General features: G+C 40.4%; 3 protein-coding genes and 1 long non-coding RNA gene across 7 annotated transcripts in view; 3 read left to right on the forward strand and 1 right to left on the reverse strand.

Annotated features, from left to right (window-relative positions):
• The window catches only part of LOC108966765, a 130165-nt gene that overhangs the window by 25941 nt on the left and 88213 nt on the right, over positions 1–16011 (reverse strand). The window lies entirely within an intron of this gene.
• On the forward strand, positions 2056–3057 carry LOC108966757 (RNA polymerase II degradation factor 1-like). Its single transcript, XM_018929794.1, has one exon. The coding sequence runs from the start codon at positions 2095–2097 to the stop codon at positions 2866–2868; it is 774 nt and encodes a 257-aa protein (XP_018785339.1). The 5' UTR covers positions 2056–2094; the 3' UTR covers positions 2869–3057.
• Positions 4933–5898, forward strand: LOC108966761 (fibrous sheath CABYR-binding protein-like). Of its 2 annotated transcripts, none has more exons than XM_018929798.1 (2): positions 4933–5236; positions 5395–5898. In XM_018929798.1, the coding sequence occupies exons 1-2, from the start codon at positions 4969–4971 to the stop codon at positions 5793–5795; spliced, it is 669 nt and encodes a 222-aa protein (XP_018785343.1). In that variant the 5' UTR covers positions 4933–4968; the 3' UTR covers positions 5796–5898. The 2 variants fall into 2 exon arrangements, with proteins under 2 accessions (XP_018785343.1, XP_018785345.1); XM_018929800.1 differs by having other exon boundaries at positions 4933–5163; positions 5322–5898.
• On the forward strand, positions 7918–8859 carry LOC108966759 (fibrous sheath CABYR-binding protein-like). The gene has a single exon (XM_018929796.1). It carries the CDS (start codon positions 7955–7957, stop codon positions 8708–8710), a length of 756 nt encoding a protein of 251 aa, XP_018785341.1. The 5' UTR covers positions 7918–7954; the 3' UTR covers positions 8711–8859.

Consider the following 16011-nt stretch of genomic DNA (forward strand, 5'->3'; position numbering starts at 1 on the left):
GGTCACGTTTAATCTGCCGTCCTGATTGATTTTACCTTAAAGCAAAGAAATTGCCCAAGAGCACGTTGTTCGTGCGAAAGGTACAGCAAGGCGAGAACAGGAGCTCTATACATTGTGGAAGCCTTCCTCTTCCTATGCTTCCACCTTCGGGTACTGAATCAAATACAGGCAGGCAATCCATTGACCTCTCCGCTTTATCATTCAGGTGGGTAATTACTTTTCAGATTTCTTAGTCGGTCAATGGAACATCTATTCCATCTTCATCGATATGAGAATCGAGTTCGCCGTCTCCTGTTGTTACTGTGTTACTGCCGTTCAGGAGGCTGAAGAAATGTTCCCTCCATAAATTCACTATGCTTTGGGCATCAAGCGTAAGATGGCATCTTAGGTTCTTATAAATTTGGATATTTTATGTTATAGATGGTACATTGCAGGCGTCATATTTAGGAATTTAATTTACTCGCTGAATTTCAACAATTTGGTTAGGTTCGATGGCTGATCCAGGGATCGTACCCATTAACTATAAAGAATACTTTGATAATACTTTTGAGTGTTATATTTATGAGATTTCAAAGTGAATATTTGTTTAGCTCCTCTTCTTTCATGCAGCTACTCAAGATTCTCCAGTTAGATTCTCAACCAAACAGCGTGGCTGCCGCTAGTGCACTAACTCGTTGTAACCACAACTAGAGAAAGGCTAGCATTACTAAGGGAAAAGTGCTCACTGAATCTCTTACGGTATCGATCTTGGACCAAAAGGATCTGGCGACAGCGAATTAATCGATAATAGTCCAGACCTCACCCACCTCACTCGAAGTTTTCCAGCGAAGAGTAGAGCATCAACCGAGGCTTAGGATGCTTTTCTTGCTGTGACCTCGCGCACATTCTAGGCTTATCACAAAATAGCTCGAAGCTGATGATAACGAGACTAACGCAGAGTTAGTGAGTTCAAGGCTTGAATCCAAGTATCCACGCTTTTACTAGTTTTCTGCGTAAAACCCCCCGCGGAGACTTAGGAAATCCAGATCTTCATGCAATCACACTTTTCCGCCAACTAATTGAACTCACAGCGGCAATAATTGCTTGTAACTCAGACTGGACGTAGTTCGACCACCAAAAGCGACTGTGCTACTTAGCGACAAGCCCAGCCATGAACACGCTGAATGCATTCACAGACATTTTTAGCACGTCGCCAAAAATGTATAACACACACACATAAACGTGCTTACGATGGTGGCGTCGTTTCAGGAGCAATAAAGGTGAGCAACATTAAATATGAAATTAATGACTTAACTAACAACAAATGAGCAATCTAGCGGCGCTTTATGAAATTCGGTGTTATTGGTGTTGGCGGAATCGTTTTTTTTGTGTACGCTTACTCGTATAAATATGAAATGTGTTTGGAATTAATGCATGACAAGCGCAGCGATTGGTCGCATCAAAGGCGAATATGGGGGACGAAGGAAACGAAAAATAAGAAAAGAAAAAAAGAAGAGGAAGTAATGTTGACTGTTGCTGGTATTTGAGCTTATGTGTGAGCGTCTAAGTTGCGGTGCGGTTTGCTGCTGGAATTATGATTAGAGCATTTCCGACGTCGACACGTCACGTACGCACCGAACAGTGAGCAGAACTGCAGCACTATTAGGAAGCAGAGAAGCAACAAATACATAAAATGAAGAAAATAAATCGATTAAATCGGAACGAAGGCAATTCTGCACTTGTGGCGCCTAACAATTGAACTTAGACGACTTAGTGGGCTCAATTATGCATTGCATGTAGCGCAGGTGCCCCTCAGGAGAAGTCAAGAACACTGTCGAAAACTTAAAGGCAAAACGCATTAATAAATTAAAACAAGTCACAAGAAAAACAAAAAACATATTAAATTAGTTAAATGAAAGACGAATTAAATTAAACATCATGCAGCGACAAGAAAACGCCAACAAAATATGTAATTACATTTTAATGAGGCCTTTGAGAGGACCCCGCAAATTAAAAACTTCGCTTGCACCTATAAAAACACAAGCATTTCCTCCACTCAACATCAGTTCACAGTTACCCGACTACGGTACAGCAACTAAAAACAACTCACAAAAAATGTCTCGTTTCATCCAAGTCCTGCTTGTCGCCTCCTTGGCTTTCGCACTCTGCGCCGCTGAAGCGCCACGTTATCGTGGTCGCAATGGACGCCTACGGCTCTCCAAGCAACGCAGCCGTTTCTTGGCACGTCAAGAAGCCGCTGAGGAAGCAGGTGTAACCCCATACCCCTCCGCCAAGGAACTGATACCAGAGATTCCATTCGATGAAGCCGCCGCCGCCGCCGCTGCACCTGAAGTACCCGTTGAACCCGAAGCACCAGCTGCCCCAGAGGGTGACGTAGATGTCTCTGTGAATGATGATCTCCCAGCCGAGCAGGCACCAGCTGAAGAAGAAGCTGATGAACCCGCGCTCGCCGATGATGCTGAGGGTGAACATGAACCGGATCTCATCTACGGCCCACCAGAGGCTGAGGATGTGCCAGCTGTCAATGAAAATACACCCGTTGAAGAAATTGAAGCCACCATCGCTGAGGAAGAAGAGGAACAAGCCGCTGAGGAGGAAGCTATCGAATCTGCACGTTTGACTTTCGGTCGTCGCATCAACGCACGCAACTCCGCTCGTCCAGCTAAGTTGAGGGCTCCCGCTGGTGCTCGTGCCAACTCCGCTAAATCGGCCAGAATTGTTAAAGCCAAGGTTTCGACCAAAGCTCGCTCAGCTCGTTTGCAACAGTTGCCACAACAACAACAGTTTTTCGTTCCTCAACAATTCGCGGCTCAACAACAGCAGCAACCTGTCTTCTACTACACCGCTGGTCAATTGCAGCAATGGTAAAGACATCTACGTTCTAATTAAATTTTCTGGGAGAAGGTGATGGGAATACGAAAGGTATTATGACCATATTACATGTATACAGTGTGGTATAGAAAATTGTTAACAATTAATATTAAGGTTAAAAAAATAGAAACAGATGTAAGAATTGTTAAAGATTTTTTTTGACTGGAAATAAAAAGAAACCTATTAAAAGCGAATTAATTTTATTGTGTAATTAATGGGCTGACGTCGACGTTATTGGTCGTCAAAGTTGGCCTATAAGAAGCACATTCCTTGAAAGTTTCGGTAAGCTAAAGTCGTTTCTCTAATGGTTATAACTGATGATTGGTAAATAAGGAAATTATATTGTTCATGAGATATCGAAACATGAGATATACCAGGAAGCCTTCTAATGTTTTAAACATGACTTCTTTAAACTGTAGTTCTTCTTTTACTGGCATAAACGCTCGCCTTAGTTGTTGTTACGTCCATCGCATTTCTTGGACGGTTGTGATGTCAAACCTTTACCCTAACCAGGACATAAACCACTTGGGCGACACCTTCATAAAGAACCGGACATTCCAGACGCGTAATTCAGTCCACGTTTGCAGGGGTCGTCATCGAAAGGGGGGTCTCTTATCCGAGACTGTTTTCTTCTCTTCATTTTGGGTGTTTTTTACGTGGCGGGTTCCAAACTAAGTACAAAATCTTGGGATGCTTTTTAGCTACGCAGAGGATGCCTGGTCTAAGACCGGCCTTGTCCGGCCTTGACCTTCTGGCCAACGAGCTCGGTGGCAAATCTGAAAGTGTGCACTTCCAAGTGCTAACCCTCGATCTCGAAGGAATGTTAAAGTGTTTTGACCTTGTATTCTTCATAGAGTTTCTGCGTCCAGTAAAATTCCTTAATTTAAAGCATGATCAGTTTACTGATCCCTTACGTTCGATCTTCGACCATGCCGTTGAGTGAACGAACGAACCGATTATAGCCAGTGCTGGCCAAGTTAATGAGAAGCTCAGCTCTTCAGTAGTAGAAAACACTAATCAGTTTGTATTCTACTGAAAGCGTGGTCAGAGTAGACTTACTTGCCAGTTCATCAGCTTCACAGTCATTTGCCATACCAGTCTTATCACGAAATGGCCACGGATAAAAAGGTTAGGCATTCCTCAACTAGCCCTAAAGGAACGGTTGGTGAACTCAAGTCTTGTAACGACGTCCTGCTAACAGAGTGGATAAACAGAGTAGTAAATCTACCTTAGTGGTGACTATCTCGACGTGAAATACACTGCATTAGTCAGGAATTTGAAAGAGAGTTCCTAACAATATAGCAATTCACCAAAGCTTTGACTTATCCGCAAACAAGCTCACTGCTCCTCTCTTCCAATGGCTTCTATCCATCCTACACATCCTCGCAGCTATAAAGCCAAAATTCAAAGATGTATTCATTATAAATCCAGATTCTCTGAGCCTGATAACAACAACATTAACTGCAATGGCTGGAGTGGACCAATGGTGTCACAGAGCCAGAGCACTACTTTCGGTGAGAGATCCCACCTTTTGCCAATGGTTATTCAACACAAGGCAATCTGTGTCTTCTTTGCTCTTTCCTCCTTATTAAGCTTTTTTTTTAAGACGAACCCTAAATACTTTATTGTATACGCAGGTTACAGGTAGATGCCTCCCATCCGGAAAACTGATTGTATTAATATCTACTGCTTTGTTTAATATTATGTTGCAACGCAAGCCAAATTTATTGCAGCTGGACTCATTCTTCGGCTAATAATTATTATGACTCATAACCACAACAATAAACATGAAACATACACTGGTTAGCACGATGAAAACAAAAACTAAAGCGATAAGAAAAATAGGCAAGTGCACACCATTTGAACGAATACACACTTGAAAGCAGAACTTCAAATTAAGGTACCGCGTAGCGTGAACAATGATTAAATATTAATAAGGCGTTTTCTGAACTTCTAAGGTCATTACTGCTAAGCGCAAATCAAACGCTTTATCCACAAAATAATTTCACTAGTATAAAAGCTTAAACTGCTGAACAACCAGTATCAGTACTTGGTCTTACCCACCCAGTATAGTACATACTACTTAATCTCTCTACAATGGCTCGCTTCCTACAAATCCTGCTTGTTGCCTCCTTGGCTTTCGCACTCTGCGCCGCTGAAGCGCCACGTTTCCGTGGTCGTAACGGACGCCTACAACTCTCCAAGCAACGTAGCCGTTTCTTGGCACGTCAAGAAGCCGCTGAGGAAGCTGGTGTAACCCCATACCCCTCCGCCAAGGAATTGATTCCAGAGATTCCATTCGATGAAGCCGCCGCCGCCGCCGCTGCACCTGAAGTACCCGTTGAAGCACCAGCTGTACAGGAAGGTGACGTAAATGCTGTCTCTTATACACATCTAGATGTGTATAAGAGACAGCCCCATACCCCTCCGCCAAGGAATTGATTCCAGAGATTCCATTCGATGAAGCCGCCGCCGCCGCCGCTGCACCTGAAGTACCCGTTGAAGCACCAGCTGTACAGGAAGGTGACGTAAATGTCTCTGTGAATGATGATCTCCCAGCCGAGCAGGCACCAGCTGAAGAAGAAGCTGATGAACCCGCGCTCGCCGATGATGCTGAGGGTGAACACGAACCAGACCTCATCTATGGGCCACCTGAGGCTGAGGATGTGCCAACTGAGGAACAAGCAGCCGCTGAGGAGGCCATCGAATCTGCACGTTTGACTTCAGGTCGTCCCATCAACGCACGCAACTCCGCTCGTCCAGCTAAGTTGCGTGCTGCAGTTCGTGCTCCTGCTAACTCCGTGAAATCGGCCAAAATTGTTAAAGCGACCAAAACTCGCTCAGCTCGTCTGCAACAATTGCCACAACAACAACAGTTGTTTGTGCCTCAAAAGTTTGCAGCTCAACAACAGCAACAATCTTAGTAGATTCAAAAAACGGTTATACTAGTTACGGTAGTATAGAAAATTGTTAACAATTAAAATTAATATATAAACGTGTGTTGTTAAAGAATTTTTTAGACTGATAATAAAGAGAAATATATATAAAACGGTCGAAATAACATTATCTAATTTAAGCATGTGGAGATGAAAATAAGGAAATTTCAGGAATATTTTAAGTACGAAATCATTTGAGAACATGAGTCTCGGTAATATAGTTCTTGTGTGAAATAAAAGAAATTTCTGTACTTCCTTAAAGAAATTTCGGATAAATCCGTAATAATACTCTATCCACTTATTAATTCACCAACTTTTAATCTCCTTTGTGACAGAACCTTTGCGACGAAGTAAAGAAGTGCACGGGCATTTCCGACTGTAATAAGGGGCACTCTGCAGCGTAGCATACTTTTCCCTTTGCTCATAAATCTGGAGTTTAACGATCTTAGAGGGAACTTGAGGACGGTATAGCTCTTGTAGAAAAGGCAAAGTTACTAAATACCGTTTACGATCTCAGGCAAGTGTATCCAAATGAGGTAACCAAGTCGGTAGACAGAAATGGTCAGTCCGTTCACACAACAGTCGGGTCTACGTAACAGGAACGGACCCGGATTTATAACCGGCCTACAACTGTGAAATGGGCAGATTTTCGCCGATACAACAACAACAGAAATGGTTTAGCAATAAATGTTAGTAAAACTGAGCTAGTTTTATTAGCTTTTAAATAAAAAGTTGCTGATGTTGTTCTCTTCTTGTTGGAGACTTTCTTCGGTGGACAGGCCGAAATACTTAAGGCTCAATTTTTAATACGAAACTGTTATATAAGCAACACATTGTTAGACAGTGAGTAATTGGGAAGATGTGGACCTCTAACCAAAAGTGGTTTTCTGACTCTCTGAAACCAATATTAAAGTAATAATGTTTTATGCGGTCGTTGTCAGGTGGAGGCACTCAAAAAAACCTCACAAGCTAAGCTGCTGAAGCATGTTCCGTTGGGAAGCGCTTCCAGCACAGCATTTCATTTCCAAGGCCGGTGACCTAACCTAACCCTAACACAAAAAAAGAACCTCTGCCCAAATGGGATCCATCAATTAAGATCAGTCTTACGACCTAACTAAGAACGAACATCAGCCTAAGTGAGAACCATCGAATAAGATCAATCCTAGCACAAAGAAAGAATATCTGCCCAACCTAGCTGCCTCTAACCTACGATTTTGATATCACTGAGAGACTAGATGTGATTATAGTACCTTCTTTGAGCCTTGGAAATATTGTTATAGGATTTTCGAAAATGCTTTCTGACGGTTTTCTGATTGGGTTTGTAAGGAATGGAAGGCGTATTCCCGTTTTGAACTTTTAATAAAGCTGAAAATGTTCCATAGCGAATATGATTTTAATATTTTCTATTTGTTAGGGTTATCGCTTGTTTAATTGTTTACCACAACCTAAGTACTGGAGACAATTAAGTCACCGCCTCAGTCCGTTTCCAAAAACTTTCAATAACATGTCCTTCATCACTAAGTAATTTAGGCGACCGATCACGATTTGATTTGTAAGGTCAAGGATAATAAATACATTATATTCAGTAATTTATTCTTTTTGTACTCATAACTACTATTCCCTTTATACAAATTCTTAATTCAAACTGATGTTCCTCTTCATTACAAAGTCCAAGCAATGGCCTAGTGCGTGTCGACAGATAGTTACCACAAAATAACTGTAAGTGTATTTCAAGCAAAGCTCAATTAATTAACTACTTTATACAACAACACAAGCAAATATCTATTAACTATTCTATGTGATTCGTTTGCTTATGGAAATAAGCACGATAACAATAATTTGAATATAAAACCAAAAACTCAATGATAACTCTGCAATAATAGTTGTTTGTGGATAATAACGAATATTCAAGCAAAGCGTACAGAAAATCAAAAATCAAGCAAGAATTGAGAACTCTGGTAGCGTAGACAAGTAAATGCAACATTAAATATTAATAAGGCGTTAGGGTACTTATCAAGTTTCTACCGCAGAAACCAATGCTTCTGCATTCAATTGCAATAATTAGTATAAAAGCCTGAACTGCTGAGCAAATGGTATCAGTACATGGTATTATCCACCCAGTAAACATACTACTAAATCTCTCTACAATGGCTCGCTTCCTACAAATCCTGCTCGTCGCCTCATTGGCTTTCGCACTCTGCGCCGCTGAAGCGCCACGTTTCCGTGGTCGCAACGGACGCCTACAACTCTCCAAGCAACGTAGCCGTTTCTTGGCACGTCAGGAAGTCGCTGAGGAAGCAGTTGTAACCCCATACCCCTCCGCCAAGGAACTAATACCAGAGATTCCATTTGATGAAGCCGCCGCCGCTGCTGCTCCCGAGGTCCCCGTTGAAGCACCAGCTGAACCCGAGGGTGACGTAAATGTCTCCGTGAATGTTGATCTTCTAGCTGAACAAGCACCAGCTGAAGAAGAAGCAGATGAAACCGCGCTCGCCGATGATGCTGAGGGTGAACACGAACCAGACCTCATCTATGGCCCACCAGAAGCTGAGGACGTGCCAGTCGTCAATGAAAATACACCCGTTGAAGAAATTGAAGCCACCACCGCTGAGGAAGAAGGCGAACAAGCAGCCGCTGAGGAGGCTATCGAATCTGCACGTTTGACTTCAGGTCGTCGCATCAACGCACGCAAATCCGCTCGTCCAGCTAAGTTGAGGGCTCCCGCTCGTGCTCGTGCTAATTCCGTGAAATCGGCCAAAATTGTTAAAGCGACCAAAACTCGCTCAGCTCGTCTGCAACAATTGCCACAACAGCAACAGTTCTTTGTGCCTCAACAGTTCGCGGCTCAACAACGCCAACAGCCTGCCTTCTATTACACCGCTGGTCAACTGCAACAGTGGTAGGTTGAAAGAACTGTACTTTTCATGAAAGTAAATAGTATAGAGAATTGTTAACAATCGGATTGGAGAGTTGTTAAAGATTTTTGTAGACTGATAAATACATAAAAACCCGTTATTCGAACAAAACATATATATGCGATCTTTAGAATGTGATGAAGGTTTAAGGTGCTGTGGGTTCTGTGTGTGATGTTCATATTTCAGAATCTACTGAGATACTCCTAATAAAATGAAGTAAAATTTTCTGTCTATAATCCGAGTCTGATGACATATATAGTATATACATTTTCCAGTACAAAGTTCGTTATAAATTGCTCTTATGTAAAAAAATATTAATATCTACTTATATTTTCTTTTTGTTGTTGATCTTATAATCACATTTTGCTTGCTCCTCTCAGACCAAGTTTAGTCAGTAAATATATCAAATAGCCTCATAGCGAACTGGACTACGTAGTAACTCTAACGGTATTTCAAAATTTTCTAATTTATCATCTTTGGACGTCTTTCGTTGTATCTCTGGCAGCGCCGTATCAACATATTGTTCGGACTTTTGTGCGTTCGGTTTCTTTTGTTCCCCTCCGTACTGTTGCGCTGCCTTATTGCCCTCTTCCTCTGGATATTGCTCGTATTCATAGTCGGCACGAAAGCCCCCATCGCCTATATCCTCATCAGCAGTGCTTGGTAGCTCCGCAGGTGGACCGTAAATGTCATGAGGGCTGGGTTGTCGTGGTCTGCCCAGTGGCGGCGGTCGTATTGGCCAATTAACTGGCGGCGATCCATATACGTCGATAGGTCGTCGATGCTGTTGCTGTTGTGGTGCTTTGCCGCGCAGGCGTGTATTGCTTTGCGAAGTCCATGGCTGACGCGTCTCACTAGGCAATTCGAAGGTTTGTGACGGTCGATAACCGCTTGGGCGGTATCCACCTCTGCGCGGTGTGTCATCGTCCTCGGCGCTGGGTTTGTGCCGAAATGCTTGTGGATATCGGTGATGCAGGATACGGTGGCGGTGCCGCGCTAGACGTGTCGCGTCCTCGGCATTCTCAGCAATACACAGAACTAGCACTAGCAGTAATGCGTTGGTAAATAATATTAGTTTCGACATACTCGCTGCTGAGCGCTCTCCTGCAAGTTGCTCTGCAAATTTATGACTTTTCGATTTGTTGTAATGCTTTTATAGCAAAAATTTAATGCGAAAACTTGGCAATTGTTCAACTTTCTTATAAATATGATAGAATATTGTTATCTTTTTTGTTTTTTTTCGAAGATCTTTGTAAACATTACATTCAAAAAAATATTGAATAAATGCCAGTTTTTCACCTGCCAACTCGGTTGATAGCGTATTGGCCGCCACTGTAACCTCAAAAGTATTCGTTTGGTGAACACGTGAACCGATTACCCGTATGACCTCGGTTAGCATATTGAGCTTGCGATTCATTTTTATTGCTTGCAAATTAGTAATAGCTTATATTGAAATCATAAAATTGCCCGTTGACTTTCCAAGCACAGTGTCTCGTTTTCAAAGTTTCTTTAAGGTTGGCTTTAAGGCTTCTTTAAGGATGGGTCAAAGCTTGGGAGGAAGGTTGGAGGGTTACTTATAGTAAATGAGCTCTCTATCAACTTCAGCTTCAGACTTCTGAACTATTACAGTATTTTCCAGCACAAGGTTACATCCATTAAGGTAGCGATAGATCTGTTGCTCCGGAGTGCAGTCTCCTTCTGAAAAGTGATTAGCGGCGCTACAGAGCTCCTGTATTTTCTATGGCTTCACAAAGGACTACGTATAACAGTCCGCGAGCGATCTTCGAACAGCTCTCTAACCTAACCGAATATAATGTCCGCGCTGGTATTGTAACCCCATCTATCCTTATTTTGTTTAGACTTATGAGTTTATTGGAAACTGTTACGAGAGGACTAATTAGTGTCAAATAGGTTTCGTCTTTCAGTCGACGGCTAGATTGTTGAGCACGCCTTCTATAATGTCTTTATCATGCAATTTCTAATTATGGCCCTGTAAACTTCTTCCTCCGCTGGCATTGCCTCGTCCACATCGCTGATTTCCAGCGTGAGCGCTTGCCCATATCGTTCAGCACCACTTGTGTACATCATCTAAATTTGTTTTAGTTTACAGCTTAGGCAGAAGTTCACCCTTCGCTATTCTCTTTGTTTAGCTCAAACTGTCGCCGAGAGCCGGAAGTCTGTGGTCCAGCTACATCTTTTTAAGCATTTTTGCATAATAAGCGTCACTTGGTTTTTAAAGTAGCAAGTCTTCTACGCATTTCGCCTGCCATTTTGTGTTCTTTTGCTCATTGTTTTTATGTTCTACCGTAATTTTATTGGTGTAACCTTCTTTGCTAACTAATACCCAAGAGTGTGGAGTAGTGGAGTGCTGCCTTTAGTTTCACCGGTTGTTCCTTGGTCAGGTGTTTCAGCCAGTGGCTTTTGACAATATTGGGTTGCCTCTAGCTGTTCAAGGCTTCTTTGTCTTCTCGAATTTTCTCTTAGCCTGCATGCAATCATAAACCACAGATTCATTTGTTTAGGGTCGTTTAAAGGCAGCTTGCTAATATAACGCGGTTATTCGCCCAATGATATAGCTCATGACTTGGTGGATAGGTCGTATTTTTCTATGCTCAAGCTGGTTTTCAATTTGGTCATCGAGTTGGTAGAAAGTCGATATATTTCCACCATTAATGTTTTCCCTTCTGGTTTATAGAGGGGGAATACTAATTACTGTTGAATGTCCTAAAAGACGTGACCCGTTTCCTTATTCATGTTCGTTTTGTGGTTCTGTCGTGATATTCTTTCTTCCTTAATTTATGTTCTGATGTAGTGTTCATCGAATTTGGTCCCCTCTCAAGGCTATGTCAATGTCGTCGTATATCTTTTATATGGCTAATCGTTCCATCGAACAGGCGGGGATGATGAGTCTTGGTCTTTGTCCGTTGAGAGGGGACTTTACTTCTCAATTGCCTACTTAGTACAAAGTAGCACCTGATGGCAAGAGTTATACTGCGTTGAATTTCGAGGCTGAAGTTGTTGTTGATGTTAAGTAGAAAATCAGTATGAAATCGGAACTAACGGAGCGGTTGATGAGGCCAATGATATCAATATCATCGGCGTACGCCTGCATTCCTTGTCTGAAACCTCGTTTCCGATCCGATCTTAACGGAGTTTTTGGCGAATTAGTCACTCAATTCTTGAGAAATCGAACTAAATTTTTACATACATCCTTCAGTTCATCATAGCATATGGCGGTCACGCAAACTGACCTATCCAAATCAAGTTCTTGTACGAAAAGCTTTTTTGTTTGAAGAGATATTTTCAAATGAGTTCGAAATTTGGCAGGAACTATTGGCCAAAACAACGCTACAATGTACGTAGAACGTTTCTAGATCGGATCATTTTAGCATATTGCTGCCATACACGGTGAACGATCAAAATAAAGTTTTTGCACGGAAAAGTTTTTTATTTGACAAGATATCCTCACGAAATTCGAGATAGATTATTTCTCAAGACAGCGCAATAATATGTCATAGCCGTCATACAAACTCATCGTTCAAAGTCAAGTTCTTGTATATTTACTTTTATTATTACGAATCCCCAAGCAGAGCAAGTAACATAAAAATAAAAATGCTGTAAAAAAGTTCATTTTTGAATACTGTGCAGCTATGTATTTGGGTGTGTTGCCAATTTAATCGCATTCAACAAGTGTCAAAATTGAACTTCAAACAACAAAATCTGCAAGCTTGCATACAAAATAGACACAGCAACAAAGTAAACAAAAACAGCAAAATTATATTGTGAGCAACAGTTGACACACACACACACACCCATACATACGTAGTAGTGGCGGCGTAGCATATGTGTAACTGGCAGTGCGAGCGAAATGTAAGCTAGAAAGACAACGGCAAGCAAAACAATGGAGCATAAGACAACTGCCGGTTGCAGAGCAGAACCCCCGTGGACCAGAAAATCCTGAATTTGATGTGGCAAAATCGTGCGAAATGCAACGCTGCCACAGTTCAACGTTCTTACAATTCAATTTAAAGCGTTTAAGGCGCTTCGTTAAACTTCGGAAGTTTCGCAGCGCACGTAAAGCCAAATCAAAAACAGATACAGAACATTTACAAACTCTTCGCTCCACAAACATACACACAAAGCTAACGTACAAACAAATAAATTGCTTTTGCCATACTTTTTCGTTGGTGCTGTTGTTGTTTCGTGTTTGCTGGGGACGCTCTGTTGTGGTCGCCGGCCACACACTGCCACTGTCAATGGCTCTGGCAACGGCTGCGGCGGCGGCGTCTGAGCCACAGCGCTTGGCAGCCAATCACGCATGCCGAGCACGTAGCGGCTGACTACGACGACGCTGTTGCTGCTGGTGGTCATTTCAAATCGAATTTAAGCGTCGCTCGCATACGTGTGTGTGAGGTTCACTGATACTTGGTATGCATACGTGTGCCGCTGTGTGTGTGTCTCGGCTATAATTATTGAATTTATATGCTTGCGCCTTTGTACTCACACTTGCAGAAGCCACTGTACGCTTGTACGTTGGCCTTTTCTGTGCCAATCTACACGGTCTACTTTGGTCTTACAAACACATAGTAACGGAGGAGTGGGAGGTATTTACAGAATTTTGTTTTCGCTTATTTATTTTTATCTGCTGTTACAAATATTTATAGTATTATGAAGTGTGTTTATTGTTGTTGGTGTCTACTTCGTTTAGGTATTTGATAAAAATTTTTTTTTTTTCCATATTCGCCATCTTTCAATTTCGTTCGAAAAGGCTATCGCTAGCCAGTTGCTTTTGTTTTTATTGTCAAAATATTTGTATGCAGGTGGCGCGGTGTCGCACATTTAATTTCCGGTTTCCGATAGTTGCTGGCTGTTGTTTTTGTATTTTTAGCATTGGTATTTTATACCCCGAACAGGTTGTATGCAGTTTGCCACGAAGTTTAATTACACGAAAAGGTCTTGTATGGAAAAATTTTTTTATTGAAAATATATCTTCACAAAATTTGGCACAGATTATTTTCTATGGCAACGCTACAATTTCCAAAAAAAAGTTGTTCAAATCGAACTGCTATCACATATAGCTACCATACAAACTGAACGATCTATATCATATGCTTGTATGGAGAACTTTTTTATTTGATTAGCTATCTCTATAAAGTTTTGTGTAGGTTATTTTCTAAGACAATGCTATAATATCCTAAGAAATGTTTCAGTTCGAGCAGCCATAGCATATTGCTGCCATACAAACTGAACGATTGAACACCACTTCTTGTACTGTAAACATTTTGATTAAACGAGATATCTTCTTGAAATCTGGCATGTATTATTTCCCAAGATAGCACTACAATCTTCGAAGAAATCGAAAAGATCGGTTCGATATAACATATATTTGCCATACAAACTGGCTGATCAAAATTAAGTACTTCTAGGGAAAACCATTTACTTGAAAAGATATCCGCACGAAATTCAGCACAGATCATTGTCTAGACAAACGCTATAATATCTGAAGCAAATGTTCAGATCGGTTGTGTATGGCATATAGCTGCCATACAAATTGACCGACCAGAAGAAAGTTCTTATATGAAAAACTTTTTATATTTAACGAGATATCTTCACGAAACTCGTTACAGTTTATTTCTTCAGACAGCGCTAAACTATTTGAAAAAATTTTCAACAACAGTTTACTATAACATATAGCTGCCGTACAAACTGAGTGATCAAAATCACGTTCTTATTTAAAAAAAAAAAAAAAAAAAATCTTTGTGTGCAGAATATTTGTGAAGGGTATTATAGTTTTTGTTGTATTTACCATTTAAATTTTAAATAATATTACAAGCTCAAAAGTCTAAAACAATTGTATATTCTTTGTTTATTCGTACTTTGTATGCTCTTTGTGTTACATCATTTATTGATACAATATTTTATTTGCCACATATTTGTGTTTATTAATATGTATGCATATATTAATAAATTCTGTCATATATTTAGTTTTGCAAAACAAATAACTATTTTTAGTTTCGTTTATTTTTCTATGATGACATCACCATTTGTTGACCCAGAATTGGTTGTAATATTTTTAATCACCTTCCGCACCCACCCTGATCCCACTCATGTTGTAAACTTCCAAAGCTTATACATATATATAGTATATGAGTTATGTGGATATGTCTCATTTCTTATTTTATTTTCAATTTTCGTTTTTGTTGTTAATTTAATATTCTTAAAGCATCCCTTCGAGTATATGTATGTGCAGGTGGTGTTTAATTTATTCAGAATATTTAGTACTGAATATTAGAATTTTATTGAGCGGACGAATGTCCTTGCTGTATGTAGTCATGAGTGTGTATATGTACAGATGTATTTGGGAAAAATAAATTCTAAATAAACTAAATTACGTAATTCTTAGCTAAATATGCAACTATGTAGAATATGTGTTTTTGGCAATGCTATATGAATGATTAACTATATTAGTGATTATTTATCATTAATGATAAACAAAAATTCGGCCGAACCACAGCTATAATACCCTGCACAGTTGCCTTTTTTTTGGCATAACGACAATTTTCTTTTCGATATCTTATTAAATAAAAAAGTTCTTCATACAAAGACTTCAGTTCGAACCTGCTATAGTAGCCCGATCTGAACAATTTTTCCGGAGATTGAGTGATAATTTGTACCAAATTTCGAGAAGATAACTTCGTACAACAAAAAATTTTCCATACAAGGCCTTGAGCTTGGTTGTTCTGTGTTTACGACAACTATATGCTATAAAGGTCTAACCTCAACAATTTCTTTGGAGATTATTGGAATTCCTTGAATGACAATCTGTACCAAATTTTCGAAGATATTTTCTTGCATAAAAAGTTTTCCTTGCCAACACATGACTTCGATAAGTTTTCTTTGTATGGCAGCTATATGCTATAGTTATGCAATCTCAACAATTTCTTCGGAGATTGAAGTGTTGTTTTGTATAATAATCTGTACCAAATTTCGTGATGATATCCCTACAAGTAATTTAGTTGAAACGGTCACTTAGAATGCCAGCTATACCATATAGTAGTCCAAAATCGGCGCCTCTCACAAATGAGTAGTTTTTTGGTAACAAACGAACATACGAACCATGTTAGATCGATATCTTAAAAATTAAGGGAACATTATTCTTACAAAATAGAAACGAGGCGAAATACTTTTTTTACTTTTTTAGTAGTCTTTTTTTGACAGATCACGGGTAAACGGCTTCTATAGCTGGGGATGTACAAGTAGAACGAAGAGTCGATTCGGATTGACGTGTG

This window comes from Bactrocera latifrons, unplaced genomic scaffold (genome assembly GCF_001853355.1).
Source record: "Bactrocera latifrons isolate USDA-ARS-PBARC rearing strain unplaced genomic scaffold, ASM185335v1 scaffold_17, whole genome shotgun sequence".
In the NCBI taxonomy this organism is placed as follows: Eukaryota; Metazoa; Arthropoda; class Insecta; order Diptera; family Tephritidae; genus Bactrocera; species Bactrocera latifrons.

What these genes read in the sequence shown, in the direction of transcription:
- LOC108966757 (XM_018929794.1), top strand. Translation starts at nt 2,095, where the DNA reads ATGTCTCGTTTCATCCAAGTCCTGCTTGTCGCCTCCTTGGCTTTCGCA.
- LOC108966759 (XM_018929796.1), top strand. Translation starts at nt 7,955, where the DNA reads ATGGCTCGCTTCCTACAAATCCTGCTCGTCGCCTCATTGGCTTTCGCA.
- LOC108966761 (XM_018929798.1), top strand. Translation starts at nt 4,969, where the DNA reads ATGGCTCGCTTCCTACAAATCCTGCTTGTTGCCTCCTTGGCTTTCGCA. An exon ending in AGCACCAGCTGTACAGGAAG is followed by an intron (nt 5,237 to 5,394) that starts GTGACGTAAATG and finishes CTGTACAGGAAG; the next exon opens with GTGACGTAAATGTCTCTGTG.